This window comes from Lonchura striata, chromosome 18 (assembly GCF_046129695.1).
Source record: "Lonchura striata isolate bLonStr1 chromosome 18, bLonStr1.mat, whole genome shotgun sequence".
In the NCBI taxonomy this organism is placed as follows: domain Eukaryota; kingdom Metazoa; phylum Chordata; class Aves; order Passeriformes; family Estrildidae; genus Lonchura; species Lonchura striata.
In genome coordinates, this window is record NC_134620.1 from 9839946 (window position 1) to 9862154 (window position 22209).

A 22209-nucleotide genomic window follows, 5' to 3' on the forward strand; every position below is an offset into this window, starting at 1 on the left:
TTGCCTAATGCCTGTAAATTAGAGGGCACAATGGATCTGGAAGCTTACAAGCAACTCATTGAATGAGAACCAGGAGATCTGCATGTGCTGCTTGCTTAAGTGTTGCAGGAACTACCAGCACAAATGTCTGAGGAGCCAGTGGGAAAGTAGATGTTGCAATTAAACACCATCACACAATTATCAAAATAACTGAAGCAGCACAATAACCACTCACTAGAGATGAGCCTCATGAGTACCAGTCAAATACTGAAGAAATCTAAACTTTCCAATATGAGTTTTCAGTGAAAAATCACTCCTGTCAAAAGCACCCTGGGTGCCTGCAGAAGCTGGAAGAGGAGATACCCCGCAGGAGCATGTGGTGGGATGCAGAAATCTGACACTTATCTAGGCTCTGGGATCTGGCACCAATGGGAGTAACTAAACCTTCTTGCTCCAGTCCCTTACTGACTTCTCCCTCTGGAAATTGGTGCCTGCTGGGTTCTCTTCACTGGCAACCAGCACACAAGCATTAAAACAAAACTAAGCACCAGCTTCCCAGTCACATCTTTACAGTTATCAAACCAAAATATTTGATTGATAAAAAGAGAGCTAAATGTTAACTTTCTCACACAAACACAAGCAAAGAAGGATCAAGTCTTGTACAGGTAACACTCACACAAACCAAACTGGGGTAAAACATAATTTTATTTGTAAAATACAATTTATTGTCACTTTCTCAAACTAGCCACCAACTTACTGAGTAATTTCAATTGCTAGACCAGGAAGTGAGCTGTATTAATAGCCGAACTCATTGCATGCTTCACTATTTTCTTGATTTTTTTTTTGGGGGGGAAGAGAGTGGCAAAAGGGAAGACAACAATGTAGAGACAGGAGTAGTAGTACAGACAGAAGATTTTCTATAAATCCTTGCTTGTGTCATTTGTTTCTATAATTTCTTGTTTCCACATACAGGTTTGCCAAAGAGAATGCACAGCCCAGTGCTTTAAGATCTAGGTTCTCTTGGTGTGCATGAAAGCTAAAAAATTTAGCTTTCAAAGCCCATGCACTGGTAAAACTAAATTTTCGCTGTTTTTTAAAAGCATTTGATTTATAAAATTTGCATTTGCAATCAGAAAGAACAAGAAAGTACCAAATATAAAACCATCTTCCACTCGTGTTCATAAGAACATTCTGCCACCACTAAAGATGCTCCTTTTAGAGCAGAGCAATACCCAACAGATGCAAAACATATCTAAGACAAAGCAAACTAAATGTGGATTTTAAAAAACAAATGCCTGTCACTTCTATCTCACCCACACTTCAAACAAAACACTTGAAAGACAGAATATTCTTTTTCCTTCAAGTACTAAACCCTTTCTGAAAATTCAAGTCCACAAATATAATTCATTCCCCTGTAGGAAGAGTGTGACATGCTAGCATCAAGCCTCAAATTATCATTCTAGGGACACCAACACTAGCTGTAGGGCAAATGTAAATTTATCTTTTAATCCTTCAATTTTTGCCATTTCCAGGCATCACATACCTCAATAAGGAGCCTGAAGTATTTATCCAGCTGACTAGCTTTTAATTTGAACAATGTGAACAAACTTTGTTTAACCATGACCTAGAGTCACACATGAAATGAGATTAAAGTTGTCTCTTCACATTTAGTAATCTTCTAGTTAACATGCAAAACAACCAGAAAGCTACTTTAAAGGAAAAAAAATGGCAGTCAGGGCCAAAAAAAAAAAAAAAGCTGTGTCTGAGTGCAGCCAAGTATATTATTAAACATTTTATCCTCCTGCCTGTTCTAGGTACTGAGGTATAAGATTTTCATAAAGACCAGGGTCCTGTACCTGTGCTGCACTGAAAAATACCTTGAGGGGTTGCCTCAGTCCCAGCAGTACAGCTAATGACTTGCAAAGAATTTGGCTTGATGGCAAAGACACCCCTGAGTCTCATCAAAAGGTTCTTCTTCAAGGCATCATGGTCCCAGATACTTGTGCTATACTTCCCAGAAGACCCCAAAATTAATGGGGGTCACTCTCACAGCACTACTGGCTACACCACAGCCATCCTCAATATGCTGAAACAGGAAATACGTTCTGCCCTAGATGTGGGGACGCCTTAGGGGTAACTTAAGAGAATATACTCTTGAGATCTTATTTTAATCCAACTCTACAGAACTGCAAGGCTTCAGTGTAAATAGCTTTTTTCCAGTCACCAAGAAAAGACAAATCATGTCCCTAGCAGTGCTGGAATATGTTTAACCTATAAGGCCATTGTAACCAAAATATGTAACTACTGACAATAGTCACTGCTGACCTACATAGAAAGGACTACAAGACCAGCTTTTTTTGTCATGGCTTCTCAGTTTTCCAATGATTATGAAGGGTGAACCTCCCAGAGGATATTCTCCATACTGCTGTACTTACTGTGAAGGTAGTCTGCCAGGTCTCCACCATTACAGTACTGCAAAGAGAACAAAAAGCTCAGTTCATACAGGGCAAATCAAAGATTAACAAGAAAAACAGTAAACTTCAGTAGGGTGGCAGGCTTATCACAGTATTTAAACATAAATAAGCACACATGTCAAAATACATATTCAGAAGTTGGCAGGGAAGACCTCTTTCCCCTGGGTTCCTCTCCTGTCCTATTTCTCCTAAATGTTATGTTGCATGATGATACACCAGCATCAACCAGCTCTTGTGCACATCCATGTTCTAGACATCAGAGAGAAAGGTAAAACCAGAACAAAGCAGAGGGGTCACCACTGGAGACACCAGCAGAAAGCTCTTTGAGGAAAGCCTGGGAGTGGACACAGCTGAAAACTGGAATTCCTCACAGTGTTCCACATCATTAGGAAAAGTCAACAAGATTTCCAAGTGAGAACTGCAGAGGAAGGGAAACATTCAGAGACTCTGCAGGTCATCTGTGTCCAGAACATTCTCTCTGGTGGATGCCTGAACACAAACTCCCCCGTGGCACCCATCTGACACCTGAGGTTCAGTGTCTGACTGCTTAAGCCTGTACCTGCACAGCTTTCTGAGAGCAGCAAGATGAAAAATCCCCTGGCTGCTCTCTGCACCCACACTCTCCAAGGCCTGAGCTGCAGATCAGATTAACAAAGCCCCACAGGTGAGACTGCCAGCAGGAAGCACCACTTGTGAAACACGCTCCTCTGCTTAAAATTAGTTTAAAAAATTCAAAGAGAGAAAGAGGGAGGGAAAGGAGGTTAAAAAAGATAAAGACACACTCACCTCCATAACCAAGTAGACAGAGTTTGCCAGTTCCTGGGGAAATAGAAAATCAAAAATTAAGGGATTTATGCACTGAAGTTTTTCAGACATTTATTACTGTATTACCTTTTAAACAGATAATCTGTTCTCTGCTATGAGTCAGACTGAAGAAAGGGTAAAAACATTACAGATTAATTCCTGGAAGAATCTTTGCTCTGAAAATACCAGGTATTTTAGCATATTATTGGTTTGTGAGGGTGCATCTGTTTAACCAAGCTGATCTCCTGTATTGTAGTGTAGGTCTCCATGTCCTTTCAGGCTCCAGGGATTAACAGTGGCACGCAACACAGATGCTGGCACACTGCTATCTTAGAGCCTTAATCATTTCCACATTTAACTTGGCCCTTTATAGCAGCTGTGCCTACATGAGCAGTGCTAGGCTGAACAGAAAGATAAGAGCAGCATACCTTTGGGACCTGCAATTCAACCCCGTGGCTGAAAAGTGCCCAAGTGACACATTCCCTTAGAGGGCAAAAATGAAATATCTCAGACAAAAAATGTAACACTTGCCAACCATATTTTCTACATGCCTTAGCAGTGCCATTATCAGGCGGTTAAAGTTTTCTGGATTGTAATAGGGGTCAATACCAGCAAAGCCCAGGCCAAATGCTCATCTTCCTAAATTCAGTACAAGTGCTGCACTGTGATGCTCTTACCATCCTGGGAGTTCACCTCCTGCCTTGGAAATGGCCACCTTCCCTGGAGGAGCTCAAGTGTCCACCAGAGCCTGGGGCCACCCTCCATTCTTACAGCTGCTCTCACTGCCAAGCCCAGCTGAGCTTTTAGAAGTCCCCTTGTTTGTTAAAAAAGCAATTTTCTGTGATTCTTCAAGAGTTTGTTGCACTTCCCTGCATTACAAACACTTCTTTCAACAGGCTTTGTTTATCAACCTCTGCATTTGAAAGCAGCACACATTAAGTCATCCAATTTCCTACACACATGAAGCTGGAAACCAGTCTGTGGTTAAAAGCACCAGCCCAGGGAAGCAGTGCAAGAAGAAAACCCCAAGCATCACCACAAGCTTTGCACATGACAAAGCACTGAGGGAGAATTCTCAGGAGTGTTCAAAGCCCATCAGCTCCTGCTGTCCTAAGCAGAAAGCCAAGCTTGATAAAAGACACCCAGGACTTTCACTTCTACAGGAACTCCAGCCCCAGAAGTACCAGAAGATATGAGATACACCAGAAGTGAAATGCAGCTGCTCAGGGAACTCACTGCAGGGCAACTGCTGGGCACACAGGAAGTGTCTGAAGTTGTTTTTGCAGCCCAGACCAAGTTCATCACTGCCACAAACAGGTTTCATAGACACTTCCAGGCTAAATGTGCTGTGATCACTGCAGCTCAGTAACTCTGCTCTTTAATATGGATAGTGCCAGCAGGGTTTGGGGAAGCTCAGTGTATTATTACCTACATAGGAAATGAAGAGGAACCAGAGCTTACACAAACCAAGTCCAGAAGATATTTGCAATATCTTGTTAGCCAACAGCTAATGTACACTCTGCAGTTTGGTTGTTTTTCCACTCTATAATATTTAAAGATGCCGCAAACAAACATCACCAAGGAAATAATTGATTTTTGGCAGCCAGTGTGTGCAGTGACCAGGGTTAAACAAGGACCTGCACAGGCAAGGGAGATGCTCTGCTTGACTTTCCCAACAACACATGACCTTGGTGGTTGGTGGTTTTATCTCTTCACTCTGTGTTGGTGTGATAAGAGGGCAATGCCTGAAAGGCTTTGAGGAGAGAGGTCCGTGGCTTCCCCAGCCATCAGAGGCAACAGCACCCTCTGAAAATTCAACCTCACCAGGCAGAACTGGCCAGAACATCTAGCAAGGGTATTTTCACATCACAGATGCCTGTACCAAGGAGAACAAACTTACAAATTTGCAGCTTCAGCATTTCAAGACCCACTTACGAGAAAGGTCTGTAGAATTTTGCCAACAAAACTAAATATTTATTTCAAGAAGGGTCCCAGAAACAAACTCATGTTTGGAAAAAGCTGGTAGAGCTTACTGTGGTTAAAAGAGACTCAGCTGTCTAAAGAGACTTCTGGTTTCTCAAACAGGCTGATGGACTTCTCTCAAACTGATTCAGCAGCAGAAACTACTTCTTGTCCATTTTTATCCTTCCACTATATTTATGATTTTTTCATTAACAAAACAAGGAAAAAAATACTGCACGCCAATTTTGCAAGCTACCAGTTTCTCTGAAAACCAATGCAAAATGCCCAACCCACTCATTTCCACATCCAAAAAAAGTATTACAGTTTGCTGTATTTTTGCAGAGGCTTATTTTCAAGAAGCGTTACAGATAATTTCCTCTGGACCTCTTATTTACATGTGCCAGTCTGTACAGCCAAGCCTAATCCTGTCACTAAACAAGCTCAATGAAGAGAACAGCACAGACACAACCCCTAACTTTTCCTGTCATCACAAAGGGCAGCAGTACCCCGACCATGCCCCACAATAGCAGCAAAACACCTCTGCCAAAGGCATTAGGCTGATAATTAATCAGCCTGGATCATTGCCAGGCTTGTTCTTGAGCAGAGGCCCCGGTGATGAAGTTACAATTTAATTGAGTGTAAAAATAGGCAACAGCCTCTGCTGTCCACAAATAACACACATCTGATGATGGAGGACAAAGAAATGAAGAAACCTCATTTAGCAATACACCATAAATCACCCCAAGACTGTGCTCTGTTACAATTCCTCACTGTGACACCAGGACACATGGTGTTAAGGACATTAAGACCCAACAGTCCTGACTCCCTTTAAATTTTCTCTCCACCCATACTGGAAGGTGGCATGATCCTCTTCTTGGAAAGAGTGTGCTTAGGTGTGTCCAAAGGGAAATGTCTGGGTGCACCCACAGTTAGTCATCCTCCTACCACAGCTTAAAAAGTCTCAGAGAGGAATTTTCCTTAGAAAAATCCTCCTCTGCACTCTACCCCTGAACTCAGCCTGCCACCAAGTTTAAAAAGGTGCTCAGGAACAGCAAAAAATGGAAATTTGATTACACAACACTCCAGGATTCTCTCAGCAGTGCAGTGTTCTCACCAATCTTTGTGAGACCAGCACTGTAGTAGACTCTGGGGAAAGCCAGCAAAGAATGACTTCCAGCTCACACAAGGCCTCTTTTCTAGGGCAACTGGGATGCAGGAAGAACTCTGAAGATGAAGGTAGCTCCAGGGTTACACCCTGAAAAGGCTCCTGTTGCCTACAGTAGAGGAGCCATAAGCACTCAAGTGTCAAGACTAGTTTTAAAACTCTCCTGGGTGTTTGCTGGCATCCCTGTGATGGCAGAGGATTTGTGCCTCTCAGGAGATATCTCCCATGAGCTGCTCAACACCACCTCTCCAACAGCACCCAGAGATGCTGCCAAGCAAAGATAATTTTGCTGCACATGGATCTCTCTAAGCAGGGCCAGGACTTAACCAACTGCACCAACACAACAGAAGCATAACATAAAGCTGAGGGTCTGACAGTGGAAGATAACACCAACTGAAAACTAAGCTTTTCCATTTCTTTTTTGTTACTTCCCCTACTCACTGCAGCAGAACCACGGCATATCACATCCTCCTGTTTTGCCAGCAGGATCTCATGGAGCCAGTACCCTTCTGACCTGTGGTCTCCAGTTACTGCTTTCTGACAGTGGCACTGGAGTCACAAACACAGTCCAAACAAACACAACTTTGCTTTACAGAAGCCAATTCTTAGGCCAATGGCACCTGGAAAATCCCTAGCTCAGGCAGGGGCTCCCAAGTTAACTGGGTTTGGGAAAAACAAACCTGCTGTTCTAAAGAGGAAAAAAACTTTCCAAAAAGTAAAATCTACTTAGTACTGTTTCACTGTGGCTCACAGCCTGGCTTGAGCAGGCTAGCCTCTGAAAAGGGAAAGGAAAACTGTCATGATATGCAAGGATTATCTTCCAGTGCATCTATTGGAATGGAAGCAAGATAAGGGACAATAGCAACATCAATCAGAAGTGTGGAAGAACCTATCATTGCTCATCCTTTGGAAAACTGATCTAAAGCAAATACCCAGAAGATATTCACATGCTTTTTGACCCCAAGTGAAAAGAAAAACAGGTCTCAGAGCCTTTTGTGTTCTGTTCTCTGGCCCTGGTTCTCCTCCTCACTCCTCCAGAACATCATCAATAAGGAGGAGCTCAAGAACATTTTGAGCAGGCTTCCAATTAACTCAGATGAAGAAAGGTAAAACCTACTGCTACAGACTGGAAAATGTTATTTCCAGAGTCAGCACATTTGTGACTTTCCAAAATAAGCACGGCTTTTAATTTCTTAATGTAGACACCATGGAGTAAGCATCAGAAGCAAGACCTGGCGAGGCCCACAGTTGGGTCACTGACTGCATTCTGCTTCCATGATACTTCAAGAAAGTGTTTGTTGTGCTTCCCTGCATGACGGGGAAGTTGCCAGCTTGCTCTAGGACGTGGAGCAAGCAGAAGGGAGGCCCTGCAGCACAAAAATGGTCTATGGGCAGCCTTGCAGCAGGCAGATTTTTGCAGAACTGGAAGAACAGTGATGCCAAGGGTCAGCACTGCCCATTGCCCCATTCCAGGCACTACCGTACTCTCCGCTGTAAAACAGATGAGCTGTTTCAGGACAGGTTGTACTTCAGGGCAGATTAAAAACAGCAGGAAAACCATTCTCTGGTACTACACAGGCTTCAGGAAGGGAGGGAGACTATTTCCCATCCCCCTGGCAACAGTTCTAAAGTCTGCTTGCATGACATTAGAAAACAAACAGGACGTCATGTCCATGGAGCTGCTCTTTCCCAGGCAGCTCAAACCATCACAGCCAGATGGGATCACTGCTGGTGAGGCAGCTCAGCCTCCAAGTGACCTGAAGAAACGTCACCATCCCTTCCACTGGACACGAGCTTCCACCAGGTTCCTTCAGCCCAGCCCCAGCTGTCTCCCAGGCAGCGACAGCCCTGCTGCTGGGCTTCACAAATTCACTGCTGGCCTCTAACAAAGCACTGAGACCCCACACGCTTGCAGAGAGCTCAGACAGAAAAACCTGACTCTCTTTCTATGGGGCCTCTGCAGGGCAGCAAATTACAGCAAGTCACAGCTGGAGCTGCCTCCAAGCCTAACCACAGAAACCAAAGCATGGGATCCACGTCCTAATGGGGTACAGAAACAAAGTGCTGGGTTTCACAGGTCACAGAGCTTCAAGGCAAGACCAAGAACATACACATCAGAGGAAATTAAGACTTGAGCTGCTGGAACACTGAGAAGCAATCCCTTCTTACAGCAGTCACGTTGCTTTGGAGGTAACACTGCAGCTCCTACAGCATCTGGGCCCCCCAGCCATGCACTGCCCATACCACTGAATGAGGCTGCAGCAGGGATAAGAGAATGTAAGGAAAAGAAAAGCAGCAGAATCCTGAAAAGTTTGGACTTTCTGACATGGGGTGGAAATAGTTCCCCCTTTGCCAACAGGCAGAGTAATACCTAGAAGCTTTTTCAAGCAAAAGCAAGCTTGAAAAAGGCAAAAGGCAATGCGTTATATTAATGCTATCAAAAGAGGAAATGTCAGAATTCTAAACACAATGACAAAAATAATCAAGACCCTATTCGCTTTTCTGTATTTATTCCTCATCTCCTTCCTGTATCCCAGCCATACTATAAATGGAATATTTAAGGTTGAATTCCCCATTACCTTAAGCTCAGTCACATGTATTGGAATTAAATCCTTGCATACCTAAAAGCTGCATTTTATGAGCTTGCCCAATGAGCAGGGGTAGTGCGGGGAGACCTAGGGGTTGAGGTGGATACTTCCATTTTAATCACACTCATTGAGACACATTCATTTATTGAGATATGTGCAAGTACAAGCAAAGTGACTCAGTCCCGAGGTTTGATTTTAGTTTCATTAATGTAGTCCCGCTGACAAAGTTGGGAATTGCTTGTTTTTTAATGGTATATACCAAACACAATCTGATACTCTGCAAGAGTTCTTTTGGTTTGGGTTTTTCTGGTGTGTTTGTTTGTTTTATAAGCAATTCTGAAAATTAGAGGTCTGACCTCCCAGGGTTTTCTGTGGCAGCTGCATAAGTGACTGGCCTTTGCAAGTCTCTTTTCCATCCATTTATTTCATACTTCATTCACCAGATTTAAGAAAAGAAGCACACTTGCTACCACAAAGGTCTGGAAACAAGGGGTATAAAGAAAAAAGAGCATGAGTTTTCTTTCAAATAAGAAAATTCTTAATTTAAGAAGGGAAAAATCCAGTTACTGGAAGCCAGAGAAACGTGATCAAATCTGCACTATTTAAACAACAGAGAAATGAGCACTTTTTAACATATTTAGTATGCTGTCTATGACTGCCAGCCAAATGAAAAGATCATCAAATGCAAATGAAGAGTCTCCAGGTGACTGGGCTGTGTGCAGGGTGAGGTGACACAGCACCCACAGGGACACACAAAGCCCACCCCACAGCCCCTGGACTCCCTCCCAGCCCTGCCTGTGGTACCCATCACACCAGCAGCTCTCACACCCTGGGCCACCAATGCACTCAGAGCTGGCTGGGAGACCCCCCCTTCCTGGAGGTTTTTAAGATGCTTTGCTAAATGAGATCTCTAATGACTCAAAATTATGCATCTTTCATTCCCCCCCAGTGGAACCACAGTCTGGTTGATCCCTACTATGCCAGCTCAGCTGACCTAATTCCTCCTGTTATTCTGATGCTAGGAGACAAGCCAGGTGCTCCTGCAGCCAGACTGAACATTACTGCCCTAAGCAACCAGTGATGCACGGCTTGATTCATTTCTATCAGCCCCCCTTGAAACAACCTTGCTTAGTAAACAGATGCAGCTCTGAGATCCTCACTTTGCATTTTGACAGCATCTCTATGTTTATGGTAGTATTAAAGGGCTGCATATTATAAAGAAGGAGACAATGCACAATTAAAGTGCCTCTCTGCTATACAATAAGCACAGCAGAGGTTCCAAAGTTGTCTTTCAGCAGGGCTCATCCCTGGATTCTGCTGTGAACATTTGTTATTACATTTCTCAGATAGGAAATATAACATCTGAAGACAATTAAGATGCTTTCTCTTAATCAAAATATGTTTAGGTCTGCACCTGAGAAACATTGCCTTGGAAGACGACATCATTCATGTTAATTTTCCACTAAATGTGCCATTTGCTACTGCTATGTGAACATAAGTAACAACAGGGAAAAAGGAAAAAACACCAGCTAGACAACAAAAAACATCAAGCAAAACCATGTCTACTTATTCCGAAAACAAAAACAAACCAAAAACCTCTCCTTGCCTTTGGAAAGGCCACCACCTCTGCTGACCACCCCTGTGCTTTACTTCTCATTCCCACTGTATCTCACTTCTGGGATGGAAGCAATTTGCCTCATGGAAGACCCACATCTGCTTTGGGTGTTTTTCCAAAGCAAACCAGAGCCATCCAGTTTGGATGCCTACCACCACCACCAACCCTCTGTTTGCTGGTCAGTGCAAAGCTTTTCAGTTGGTATCAACAGTGGGAAGGCAGGTGGTGTGGGAAAACAAGAGGAGAAGGGAGGACACACCAAAGTGAACTGTGCCCTCAATTCTCTATACAAGATGGAGCACTAAGATGAGCTTTTGAGACACATTAGCTTTATTGCACTTTCACAGTTGAGTGGCAAGTTCAGTCCAGTCACAAAACTAAATCTTTCAATTAGACTTTGGTTTGAGCCTATAAATATTTGAAATAAATTCAAACACTGTTTCCACCTGAATTTAATCCCACCCAGCCACTGATTAGGAGACACATCTTTCCATCCATTATCCAAATCTTCACCTCCTTGCTTTGCTCACTCCAAACATGTTCCGTCATCACAAGGATTTACACAGTGGAAATTTTCATGATGGAAACACTGGTGGAGCTTCAAGAGCAGCAGCACAAACAGCAGCCACCACAGCTTTGCTATCAAACTGTGAACACAACAGCCTTCCAGTTTCCTATTGCTGCTGGGAAACATTCCTTAATCTGTCATTATAGTCTGAGTAATGCTACCTTCCACAGGAGCTTTGGAGGCTATTAACCACCACGTCGCCGGCTCTTCCATGACACCTTAATCATGTGAGAGGAATACAGGTATGTGCTTTACACACAGCATGAGTAAAACAGTGACCATAATTTCAGAAATGTGGCAAGACAACTCCCTCTAAAAAAAGCTCATGACTGAGGTCTATATTTAGTGGTCAACATTTGCTGGATGTTTCAGTGACCTGCACAGTGGGACACTTGGCTGAGGAAGCCAGCATCAAATCGAAGTTCAACACTACAGAACTCCCAACTCTCCACAAACATGGTCATTCTGGTCCATTAAACTCCCAAGCCTTTCCCTACAAAACAACTGGCAGAGGGTGGCTGTGTTTTTATCCTTTCCCCTTCTAGCTCTAAATTAAGCCAGATTCAATCTTCAGTAAGAGTGATTCCCTTCAACAGATGCGAGGATGCTGACGGAGCAGGATAGCAGACAGCCATTCTTGTCCGCAGCGCAAACAGAAAGAGGATTGCTTGGCAGTTCAGAGAGCTGCACTTTACACCCACTCACCAGGCAACCTGCCAGCTTCGCTAGGGGATGGAATTAAAACAGGGTTTAAGCAGGCAGCCTGACCTCAGGAGAGCAATCTCCCAGACACAGAGTGCCTCTTTAGTCATTCCAAGTGCCTCAGCGGAGCCCTGTCTCCCGAGATGGGGCATGTAAACAGCAGCGCCTGAGGAACAGAAGATCCCGCATGAGGTGGCACGAGAGGTGGCCAGGCATGAGGTGACACTGCAGCAGCACTGATTCACACGGCACCACGCTCATCAGTGCAGTGCTGCAGCAGAGGTGAGCGGTGCTGGAGGGCACACGGAAGGACACTGCTGTCCACGGGGCTCCAGGGGTCCCAGGGGACAGCAGGAGGCATGTACACAAGATGCAGAGTAGCATCTAAAGGCTCTGTGTCAGAAAACAGGTGATGGTGCAGCCAGCACAGCACAAAATCACAGCCCAGCAGCCACAGCTCTATTGATCACAAGGACTTTCTACACAGCAGCAACACAAGAATGCTGTTATTACCTGGCTCTCAAAACCAGCCCAGGGTGACTGATCACTAACCTGAGAAGCGCTTGTTCTGCCACCCATGCCTTAATCCATGTGCACAAGAAAAAACTGCATTGCAAGGACTTTGTGCTCTTTGTCTCCAGGTGATACAGTCATCGCTGCAGAAATATTTTTGGTGAGTCTGCACCAGGTGACTGAGTTAAGCATTTGTCTCAGCTCATCCCAAACTGGTGAGTAGAATAAACCAACCTGTTGCCAAACTGTAGAAAGCAGACCCTCAGGTAACATAGGCTAAGCCAGAAACATCACAGCACAGTGCCTCGTGTGACTTTAGCAGCTGTGTTACTGCAACCAGTCCATTCCACTGTGCAGAAATTGGGGGAGAAAAAAAACCTAACACAAAAACCACCCGATACCCACTCAAGCACAGTCATAGCCAAGCTGCTCTAAAGAAGCAAGTTCAACTCACAGGGCACAACTAGGGAAAAATCTGACAGTAAAATTATCCTTCTTATTTCATGCAGGAAAATGCTTTCTAATATCCAAAGCATGACATGCCCAGATTCAGCAGATTTTCTGCCCTAGCACCAGCAGAGACACATATGAAATCTTCAGCTGACACCTATTTAACCTGGGGCAGCTGGCACAGAACAGGGAGGGAAAGACACCCAGAATTTCCCACTGCCCAAAGATCTTAGCTATATATGTAGGAACTTCTTCCTAGTGCTGGAAGAAATTTTCTGGCACACATTGCTCCCAAGATCTGACAAGTTCAAGGGTTCCCTTCCTACCATTGAATCTCCTCAGCTAATCAAGTGCTCACAGATTTAATGTCCTGAGACACAAAATAAACCAAAGCAAGCCCCACACAACAGACCACATGAGCTAAGCTTTCCCTGTCAATGAGCATGAAGAGTTGAGCTGATCCTCAGAGTCATGGAAATGAGTTTTGCAAGAAACTTTATTTCTATACCAAGTCCTCCTTTGGTAGAAACCATCATTTGTTGTTACTAATTTGCACCTTAAGGAACAAGGGCTCATTTTGGCTGTTGTCAGAGTAAAAGGATTTCTGGTACCCAGATGTCCCTCTGGACCACTCTACTCCCCTTGACTGCTGCAGACTGGGGACCCCAAAAAGCCAGCTGAGGGGTCAGGTAGTGCTCAGCAGCAACTAATACACCCCACACATGGTGGAATACAGCTTTTACTGTCTGCCAAATATCTCCTGTGCCAAGGAAAAACTCACATCTCAACTCCATACAGACACCAAATAGCATTTTAGAAACGTGGTACGAGAAGATTTATTCTCTTTTTGAGCAGGGGTTCTTGCATTAGGCTCCTAAACTATTAACAGCACCTCTCATTAATATATAAGGACATAATAATGGGAATATGCATATTTCATTTTGTGAGCCATTCTCATGTACTGATGCTGTTCTAAGGACTCCAGCAAGGGGATCTATAAGAGTCCAGTCACTGTACTTTTATGGATTAAACATTCATCAGAATAATTTATTCCTAGGAAGTTTCTTATTTTGTCATTATTTATGAACCAATATCACAAAGATCTGTGAAATAAGAAGGAACACAGCAATTTTCCCTGATGTGAAGGATAAATTAAAGGTGCCAGGATGAGAGCTGCTTGTCAGTGCTAAATGTCAGTACTGCAAGTGTTTGTCTGGAGCAAATCTAGCCTCACATCAAAAATCTCATGTTGGGAGAGGTCTGGCTAACATGAGTTTTTAACCAGGAAAATGCAAATGAAAGCATCATTGGGTGTAATCACTTGCTTACAGCCCCTGTGGTTTTGGTAACCATTTCCTTGTGTGCAAGAAACACACAAGTAAAAGTCAGAGTCACTGTTGACAGGCAGTGCAGAGGAAGGGAGGACACAAAATGCAATGACAGACAAAGCTACAGGGCAACAATAAGTTTCCCTTATTTTTTTTTTTCCTTTTGCTCTATGTTGTAATACAAAAATAAACATCTTCTGTTTTAGAAAGCCTGCAAGTAAGGATTCAATTAACTGCAAATATGGTATTTTTGAGGATAAATACATATACAGCTATGAATGAAGCTCCTTATCTGGTAACAGGGGAGCAATATAAGTAGTAGTTTTCTCCACAAAGTAAGGAAAGGTGGGAAGAAGCCAGACTTCCACAGACCTCACCCTTACCTTTGCAGATAACTTACTCTCACACAACCCCTAAGCAGACAAAGAGCAAGGCCAAACATTCAGACACACTACACACAATATATGTGGGTTAACTGCAACAGACTGTCTGGTAATAGATCACCTCACACCAGAGGAGAGTCCACATCCAATGCCCCCGAATAATCTCATTTTCTCTGAGAAATCAAATTACCCAGGTCATACAAGGACTCTATGACAATGCTGGTAACTAAGAACAAACCTGGGCATGCCTTGAGCCCTGGACCATTCTTATGTTCCTGTTTTGTGGTATCTTACATAGCTTCTTGCTAAAATCTCATCAGACTAAACACAGAATTTGATAAAGCTCATCACAAAAGGAGAAAAACACATTTCTATAATTTTAACAGTGATTAAATTGCTCCTTTGGCAGAAAATGTCCATGATTTGCTTTCTACTCAGCAGTAATGTGAAGCAGGGAGATGAATTCAACAAAAGTTTTGAAAGATGTCAGTAAGCACAAATGCTTCATACAAATGCAAACTGTGACGTGCAGGAGCAGCCACTCATTCTCTCAAGTGAAAAGTTATTAAGCAAATTAGGAAGGTACAGAGAATGGAAAAAAACCAAAATCAAACAAAACCCAAACCATGAGATCTAATGCTCCAAGGGGACTGTGCCCACAGGAAGCTTTCCCAGCTACTCTGCAGCACTCATCATCCCAAAGGCTGCTTTGCCAGATCAGCTCCGAGGGCTGGCTCAGGAGCAAAGCAGCAGCAATCCTGCTCCCAGCCAGAGCAGCATCACATTCCCTACACCCTCTCTCGCCAAAACACCACCAGGCACTGAGCGCTCTCCAAGGCACCCCAGCTCCAGCAGGGAGGGAGCCGGGGGGCTGCGGGACACCGGGTGCCAGCGGCGGACTACAGCACCCAGCAGGCACCGCCAGCCCGGGTGGGACTCGCCGCCGGGGCTGACGCGGCGGCCACCGGAGCCAATCCACGGGAGAAGGAGGAATGTCAACAAACACGGGGCCTGCGGGACGCGTGATAGCAGCGCCAGGGCAGGACACCGGCGATAAGGGACGCCAGGGCCAGCCGGGGGTCGGTCACTCGCCCTGGACCACAGCCCCGCATCCACCAGCACTGCCGCTCCACCTTAGCCTTTGCATCCTGCGGCGTTATTTCTTAACAAGCAAAGAAAACTTGCCCCGTTACCAAGCAGGATTTCATGAAATAATCAAGGGGGAAAAAAAAAATAAAAATCGTTGGATGATTTGCGTTTCGCAGCAGATGGGTTTCGGCCCCTCTAGATTAGATCTTCAGGGCTGACTTTGAAGGAAAAATGTCTGCTGCAATTTTTAACACTTAGTGACGACCACAAGGACAACAGAAAAATGCAAATTAAAATCCTCTGGAGCTAAGACAATCATATGCTACAAAGTCATGCTTGCACTATTTTTACATGGCCTAGGAAAAATAAATTTTCTCGGGGAGGGTATCCCGACCAGAAAAAGAAAATAAAAAAGCTGGCATGACAAAAATAACTACTGTTAATTTTATTTCTAACATTCTGAGAACATAAAAGCTTCTAGCACAGGCATATTCACCACACCATATTTCACTGTGTAACATCCTGGAGCAGAAGCTCCCACCTGCACAGGAGTTGTGTGGTCCAGCCAACAACTACCACATGATCTGCTGTGTTTATCTTTCCCTAACTTATCAGAAGGCTTTCTCTTCCCCCCCTCCCCGCCCCCCATCCCAAGTACACATCTGAATAGAAACACTTGTTAAAAAGTGAAATTTCACAAACTCCATTCAACTTTTCCCAAATTTAGAGTGGTTTGACATAATTGAATGTATTTACCTGGAAGTCATACAAGGCAACAATGTTTTCATGTTTCAATTCCTAGAAAAAGTTAAAAAAAATACCATAAGCTAGGAGCAACAAAGGACGTATAGAATAAAGATAGAAGAAAATAAGTCAGCCTGCCTTTACCTTAAGAATTTTTATTTCCTTGCCCAGCAGTGTTTGTGATTTTGCAAGGTTCTTCTTGTTAATACATTTCACAGCTACTTCCAGCTCAGGTTTCTGAAACAGTACATAAATAACACAAACAAATGTAAATGTCACCATTCATTCACATTAGGATAAGCAGGTTCTTAAGAGATTACAAACACTACTGAAAGAAGTGTCTTGCAGCACCGGTAAAGGCCTCTCACTTCACATCCTAATGCCTTCTCCTTACTTGTTCAGACTTGCCCTTTCCAGAATTATGCTTGTCAGCCCAAGGAGAAAAGCCCAAGGTTTAGGTTTTTGTTACTACTTCATACAATGATTATCCCCTTATTTAATCACTAGAAATAAATGCACTGTGGGAGCCGTGGCTTATCCCAAGCACTAATGATGGAAAATCCACTGCCGGATTGGTTTCCTTTTATTTACCAGTAAGAGATTTCTCCTCCTCCTGGAAAAATTAAGTAGAGAAGGAGAAGACTTCACAGACACACACGCACAAAAAAAATCCCAAACAAACTAAAGAGCTCCTTTCATATATAGTGTGTAAGGATTTTTTCTCCCTTGTTTTGGAGGCGGGGATGGGTTTTGGGTGGATCTGTGGGCACCCCAGAGGCAGCCGACGGCCTCCCAGCCCCAAGGTGAAGCCACCTGCCCGGCTCCTGCCGGCACACACGCCTGCTTGGAAGAAACTCCAAGGAGAACAATAATAAATAAAAATAAGCATCCTGAGCCCGGGGTGATGCCCAGGCTGGCAAAATCCGCCGCAACCGGCGGGGATGCGGCGACCGGGGCGCGCTGCCCCCAGCTCGGCCCAGAGCAGGAAATAAATAAATAAATGAAAAGCAGAAGCGGGGGAAATAAAAAGCAGGGATTCTCACCTCTTTGTGCCTGCCTTTGAAGACGACGGCGAAGGCTCCGTGCCCGATCAGGTCCTTCCTGCTGAACTCAAACTTTCCCACCGTCTCCATGGCGCTGCGCCGGGGGGTCCCGGGGGCCGGCGGCGAGGCTGCGGCCGGGACGGCTTCAGAGCTGCAAAGGGACGAGGAGGAGGAGGATGGCGGTGATGAAGGAGCTGCCTTGAAAGAAAATTAAACCTCTCCCAATCCAAACACGACGGGGATATCCCCCCGCCGCCACCGCCCCCCGCTCGGAGCGGTCGGCAGCCGGAGCAGCCCCGCTCCCGCCGGCCGCGGCAGCTCCGCGCCGGGCTGCGCTGCCCACCTCGCCCTGGTCCATGGGCTGCCTCTTCCTGCCGAGCGGCCGGGAGCCGGGCATTGTCAGCGGCCGGGGCGAAGCTGGCTCCTCAGCAGCGGGCCTCCCCCATCTCCTCCTCGGGCCGGGCCGGCGCGGCTCCTCGGGCCCCGCTTCAGGCGGGGCTCCCCATGCCGAGCCCCGGCCCCCCCGCCGGCAGGCGCGGCTTCGCCGAGAGTCCACCTTAAGCGCGATCCACCTTAACGCCCGGTCCGCCTCACGGCAGCGCTCCACCTTAAGCGCGATCCACCTTAAGGGCCGCCCGCGCCCCCGGCTGCGAGCGCTGGCGGGGCCGGGGTCGCGGGGTCGGGGTCGCTCCGCGGGAGCCGCCGCTCGCTCGGCCGGGCCCGGACAAAGCTGTGCGGAGCGGAGCGGGCGCGCCGGCGGCGCAGGCGCGGTGCGCGGCGGGGGAGGCGGCGGGCGGGCGGGCAGAGCGGCGGCGGCGGCGGCACCTGAGGCGGAGCGGCCGGGCCCGGCACATTTAAAGGCGCCGCCTGCCGCCCGCCTGAGTCAGCGCCGCGCCGCCGCGGCCCCCGGGCTCCTGCCAGCCCCCCGCCCGGGCCCTGGGGAGGTCACACAATCATGGGACGTTCCGAGTTGGAAGGGACACACAACGATATTGAAGTGCGGCAGAGCCCCAAGATTGCCACCACGTGCCTGAGAGCGTTGTCCAAATGCTTCTTGAGCTCTGTCAAGCTCGGTGGTCAGCACTTCTCTAGGTAGCTTGTACCACTGCCCAGCCACCTCCTAGCAAAGAACATTTTCCCAATATCCATCCTGAACTCCTGCGACACAGCTTCAGGCCATCCCCTGGGGTTCTGTCACTGTCACCACAGAACAGTGCCTGCCCTTTCACTTCCCTTCACAGTCCCGCAGTTGTACACCACAATAAGATCTCCTGTCCATCTCCTCCAGGCTGAACAGACCAACTGATGTTTCAAGCAATTAAACAAATGTGTGTGGCTGGGCGAAGTTCACCCTAGGAGCTGTAAAGTGTCCAGGTGGACCCAGTCCCAGCATCCCCAGCACCCCTTCCTCTCTCCCGGCATAGCCCACCTCCTCCTCCACAGGCTCTGGCCGTTCTCAGCCCGCTCCTGTGCCAGGGCACCACGGCTCCGCAGGGAGCCAGACGGGCCTCCAGAACTGCCCGAGGCTGCCTCCATGGGGCTCTCCTCCGATGGACTCTTCTCGATGTCCTGCTCCAGAGCTCAGCATGGAACCGCTGTTGCAATCAGAGACCTTTCCTGGCCTGAACCTGGTGTGGTTTGGCCATCCCATCTCTTGCTGTGCAATGACCCCCAAGCTCTGCCCTGTGGGTGTGGGCTCAGAGGTCATTCCCTCCATGGTGGGAGCCTCTCACATGTTTGCCCCATGCTCCAAGCTGCCCAAATCCACCAGCCCTGGCAGCATCCACACTACTTGCACACTCTCTCCTGTTTGTATGCTTATCACACATCAAATTCCAGCTGCAGAGAAAACAACGCTCCTTGCGGGCAGCGCTGCTGCTCTCACATTCTGCCTGAAGTTTGTTTTTTACCCAACTGTGCGGTATTGACCCGTGTATCGACCTGTGGCAGCGCCGCAGTTCCAAACACGCGCTGCCCGGGTGATGCCGGTGCTCGGGGTCGTGACGCGGGGTGCTGCAGTTATCACCATTCTCAGCACAAGCTGGGCACAAGCAGCACTTCACAGCGTCAGGATGTGTTCTCTACACAAAGGCAGTGCTGATGGGATAGTCTGTTGTCCTTGGTTCCTAAATACTGGTGTTCAGGTACCTTCCTCCACTTAAAATTTTAGTGGGAAAATGACAGTGTGTACTAAATGCCAGTATAAAAGTAGCAGTGCCCCACTGGTAGGGATTGGCATCCCAAATTCCAGCAGTTTAGTGCTTCTTGGGAACTGTGAAAGTGACAAGGAATCAGTGGGAATCTGAAAACTGTCTCTGTTGAAGTTGCCCTTAAACCAGAGCACCTTTGTAATTTCAGCAGAACTTACTTTTAGAACTCCTTTAAAAAAAAACATACAATATATTTAGCTACTTGTTTTCTTTCACACTTCTTTATCATCCACATCTACAATTTCAAGCCTTTGTCAATGATCATAAGAGGTTAATTTTAAAACTAACACAGAAAACAGTAAAAATGTCAACCATCATCAAACTTCCAAAGAAAAATGGTACTTGGCAAATGACAGACTTGGGAATTAATGTTATCCCTTGTTAAAAGCCACCGCCTCTAATGCAGAAGGTAATAGTTGAAAAAGTTTAAGGCAGGAAGTGAAGAAAATGTTTTGAAACTACTTAGACAATTTCTAAGCAGGCAAAATCTTGTATCTGCTTTGGCTGGAAAGCAGCCAGAGCACTCTGGTTAGCAAGTGCACTCTTGCAAGAACCGTGGTAAAATCTCCAGTGCCCACAGGTGTTTCTGCCTTTCCTTCCCCAGCACAGCAAAGACATGCAGTCCTGGGTGAAGGAGGAAGTTGATATGACTGCTATTCAATTAGAAGCCAAAATACCCCACTGATGAATGTCCTTTGTTCTGTACTGAGTGTGCTCATTTGTTCCTTCACGTGCTGTTGGTTGTGAAAAAAAAAAAAAGTTAAACGTAAGTTGGATTTGACTAAACGTGGGTCCTAAGGTAGCTCTTTGCATGCAGCTGTTTACAGAGCCAGGTGGCAACGTCAACCTCCTCTCTGCTGACATTTTGGTTTTGTTTTAGGTAAATTTGTTTTGTTTTTAAGCAGTCTCACTGGGTAGCTTTCTAGTGAGCAGAAGGGACTTCAAGATAGCAGAATAAAAGTCTGTACAAGGATCAGGACCAAGTAGTACTGGATGCCATGGGCACGTGAGGCATCACATGCACTTTGAATGATCAGTTTAACATTTGTAGCAATTAAGAATCTTTCAATTGTATGTCTTAAAAAAAAAATACTTTGCTGAAAGTATTTCAAACTTCTACAAAAATTTAGAAACTTCCCCTAGGACCACTAATAAAATGTAATGCCCCTTGACAGCAAATATGGTTTGAGATGTTTGGAGTGCACTCTGCAGACACAATTGTTCATTTTGGAACAAAGAGAGCTGAAAAGCTTTTTAATTAAATGTAGGATTCTTCATTTTTTTTCCCTGTGGTTTGCTGATTAAAAGCTTGTGTTGTATCAATTCTTCCCTGATGTCCAGAATTCAGTGAGAGTATGTTTAGGCCAACATCCAACACATGCAAATTCTGTTCTCCTCCCACAGTCTCCCATTTGCTAATCTTGAAAGCACTACTGCCAGCATGTATTCAACTACTTCCTCAGATGGAGGCATTAATCTTTGAGGGGACAGAGTAGAGAGTTCAATTTACTAATGCAAAACATCAGTGGGGGAAGATCTACTGCTGAGATTTACAATGGGTGGAGAATAATATAAGCATACAATACACCCACTGTGGGAAGCCTTGGAATATTGTCTTAAAAGTCTCTTTTTAATTTAATGCAACTTGATTCTTTTTTCTCATTTAAATGTAAAGGAAAGCGATGGTCAAGTGATAGCCTGATGACTCAAGTAATACTCTTTTCCAATACCATGTTTTAATCAGGAGTCATAAATATGTCTCTTTCTATCTCCTGTAATCCAAGAGTGCTATCCTTACCTCTTAGAACAATGTAATTATCTCTGAGCTGGGGAATTGGTTAAAGGTACAGAAGTGTGAGAGAATTATGTAAGCAAACTCAGAGTATAGATTTCTAATAAAGACAGAATAAAGATTACCATCAGGAAATTTCTATCTTTTCATGATGCTTTTCTAAACAGTTCCATCTTCTTAATACAAGCACTGCTGTGGCCCAGACAACCATCTTTCCCAAGATCTTGTCTTTGCTTTTCTAGTTCAGCAGCTCCAGCCTGGTGTTCCCCTCAGTGCCCAGTGAGAGATCAGAAGCTTCCCAGCAGCCTCCCGTGAAGCTGAACCACTGTGTCTGAAAGGCGTGGCAGAATCCTTGCCCAGACACAATCACAAAGAACAAGTTCTTTCCCTTGCTGTGTATCTCTGTTTTGAACTCAAAGTTCTGCTCGATACAGAGGGAATCTCCAAGGCCTTCCTGTGTAATCTTTTCATTACAGCAACTGCCCCAGGGACACAAGCACTAAGGGACAGGACAGCAAATCAATATTCCTGGAGAAAGTGCTGGATTATGAGACTTGGGCGCATGGGCAAGATGTGATTGAACATGTTACTGCACATGGGCTGAGCCTTATAATTGGTCCCACATCTCCTCTTTGTGTGAAATGAGCACTGAAGCCTGAAGATGAGCTTTAATATGTGCTGTAGCTCAGCTGTAGGTGTGCTGCTGCTGGGTAATTATTATCTTCACAGAAATGTGTGCTTGAAACTGGATACTTCACAGCCAAAGAAGATGGACAGAGTACAGGAGGAAAGATCAGAGT

The 22209-nt window shown here is 45.5% G+C and overlaps 1 protein-coding gene across 2 annotated transcripts in view; it reads right to left on the bottom strand.

Moving 5' to 3' along the window:
* Positions 1–19142, bottom strand: part of ULK1 (unc-51 like autophagy activating kinase 1) — a 75730-nt gene extending 56588 nt beyond the window's left edge. Inside the window, exons 1-6 of one of the 2 annotated variants that reach the window (XM_077787203.1) lie at positions 18837–19142; positions 17408–17558; positions 16509–16601; positions 16377–16418; positions 3240–3272; positions 2415–2451 (exon numbers count right to left, since the gene is read on the bottom strand). In XM_077787203.1, coding sequence (XP_077643329.1) covers positions 2415–2451; positions 3240–3272; positions 16377–16418; positions 16509–16601; positions 17408–17558; positions 18837–18943 — 463 coding nt within the window. In that variant the 5' untranslated portion in view covers positions 18944–19142. Of the gene's footprint in view, positions 1–2414; positions 2452–3239; positions 3273–16376; positions 16419–16508; positions 16602–17407; positions 17606–17750; positions 18046–18836 lie in introns of those variants that run through there. The other variant, XM_021544458.3, reaches the window with a different exon arrangement.
* Between the last annotated feature and the right edge of the window lie 3067 nt (positions 19143–22209).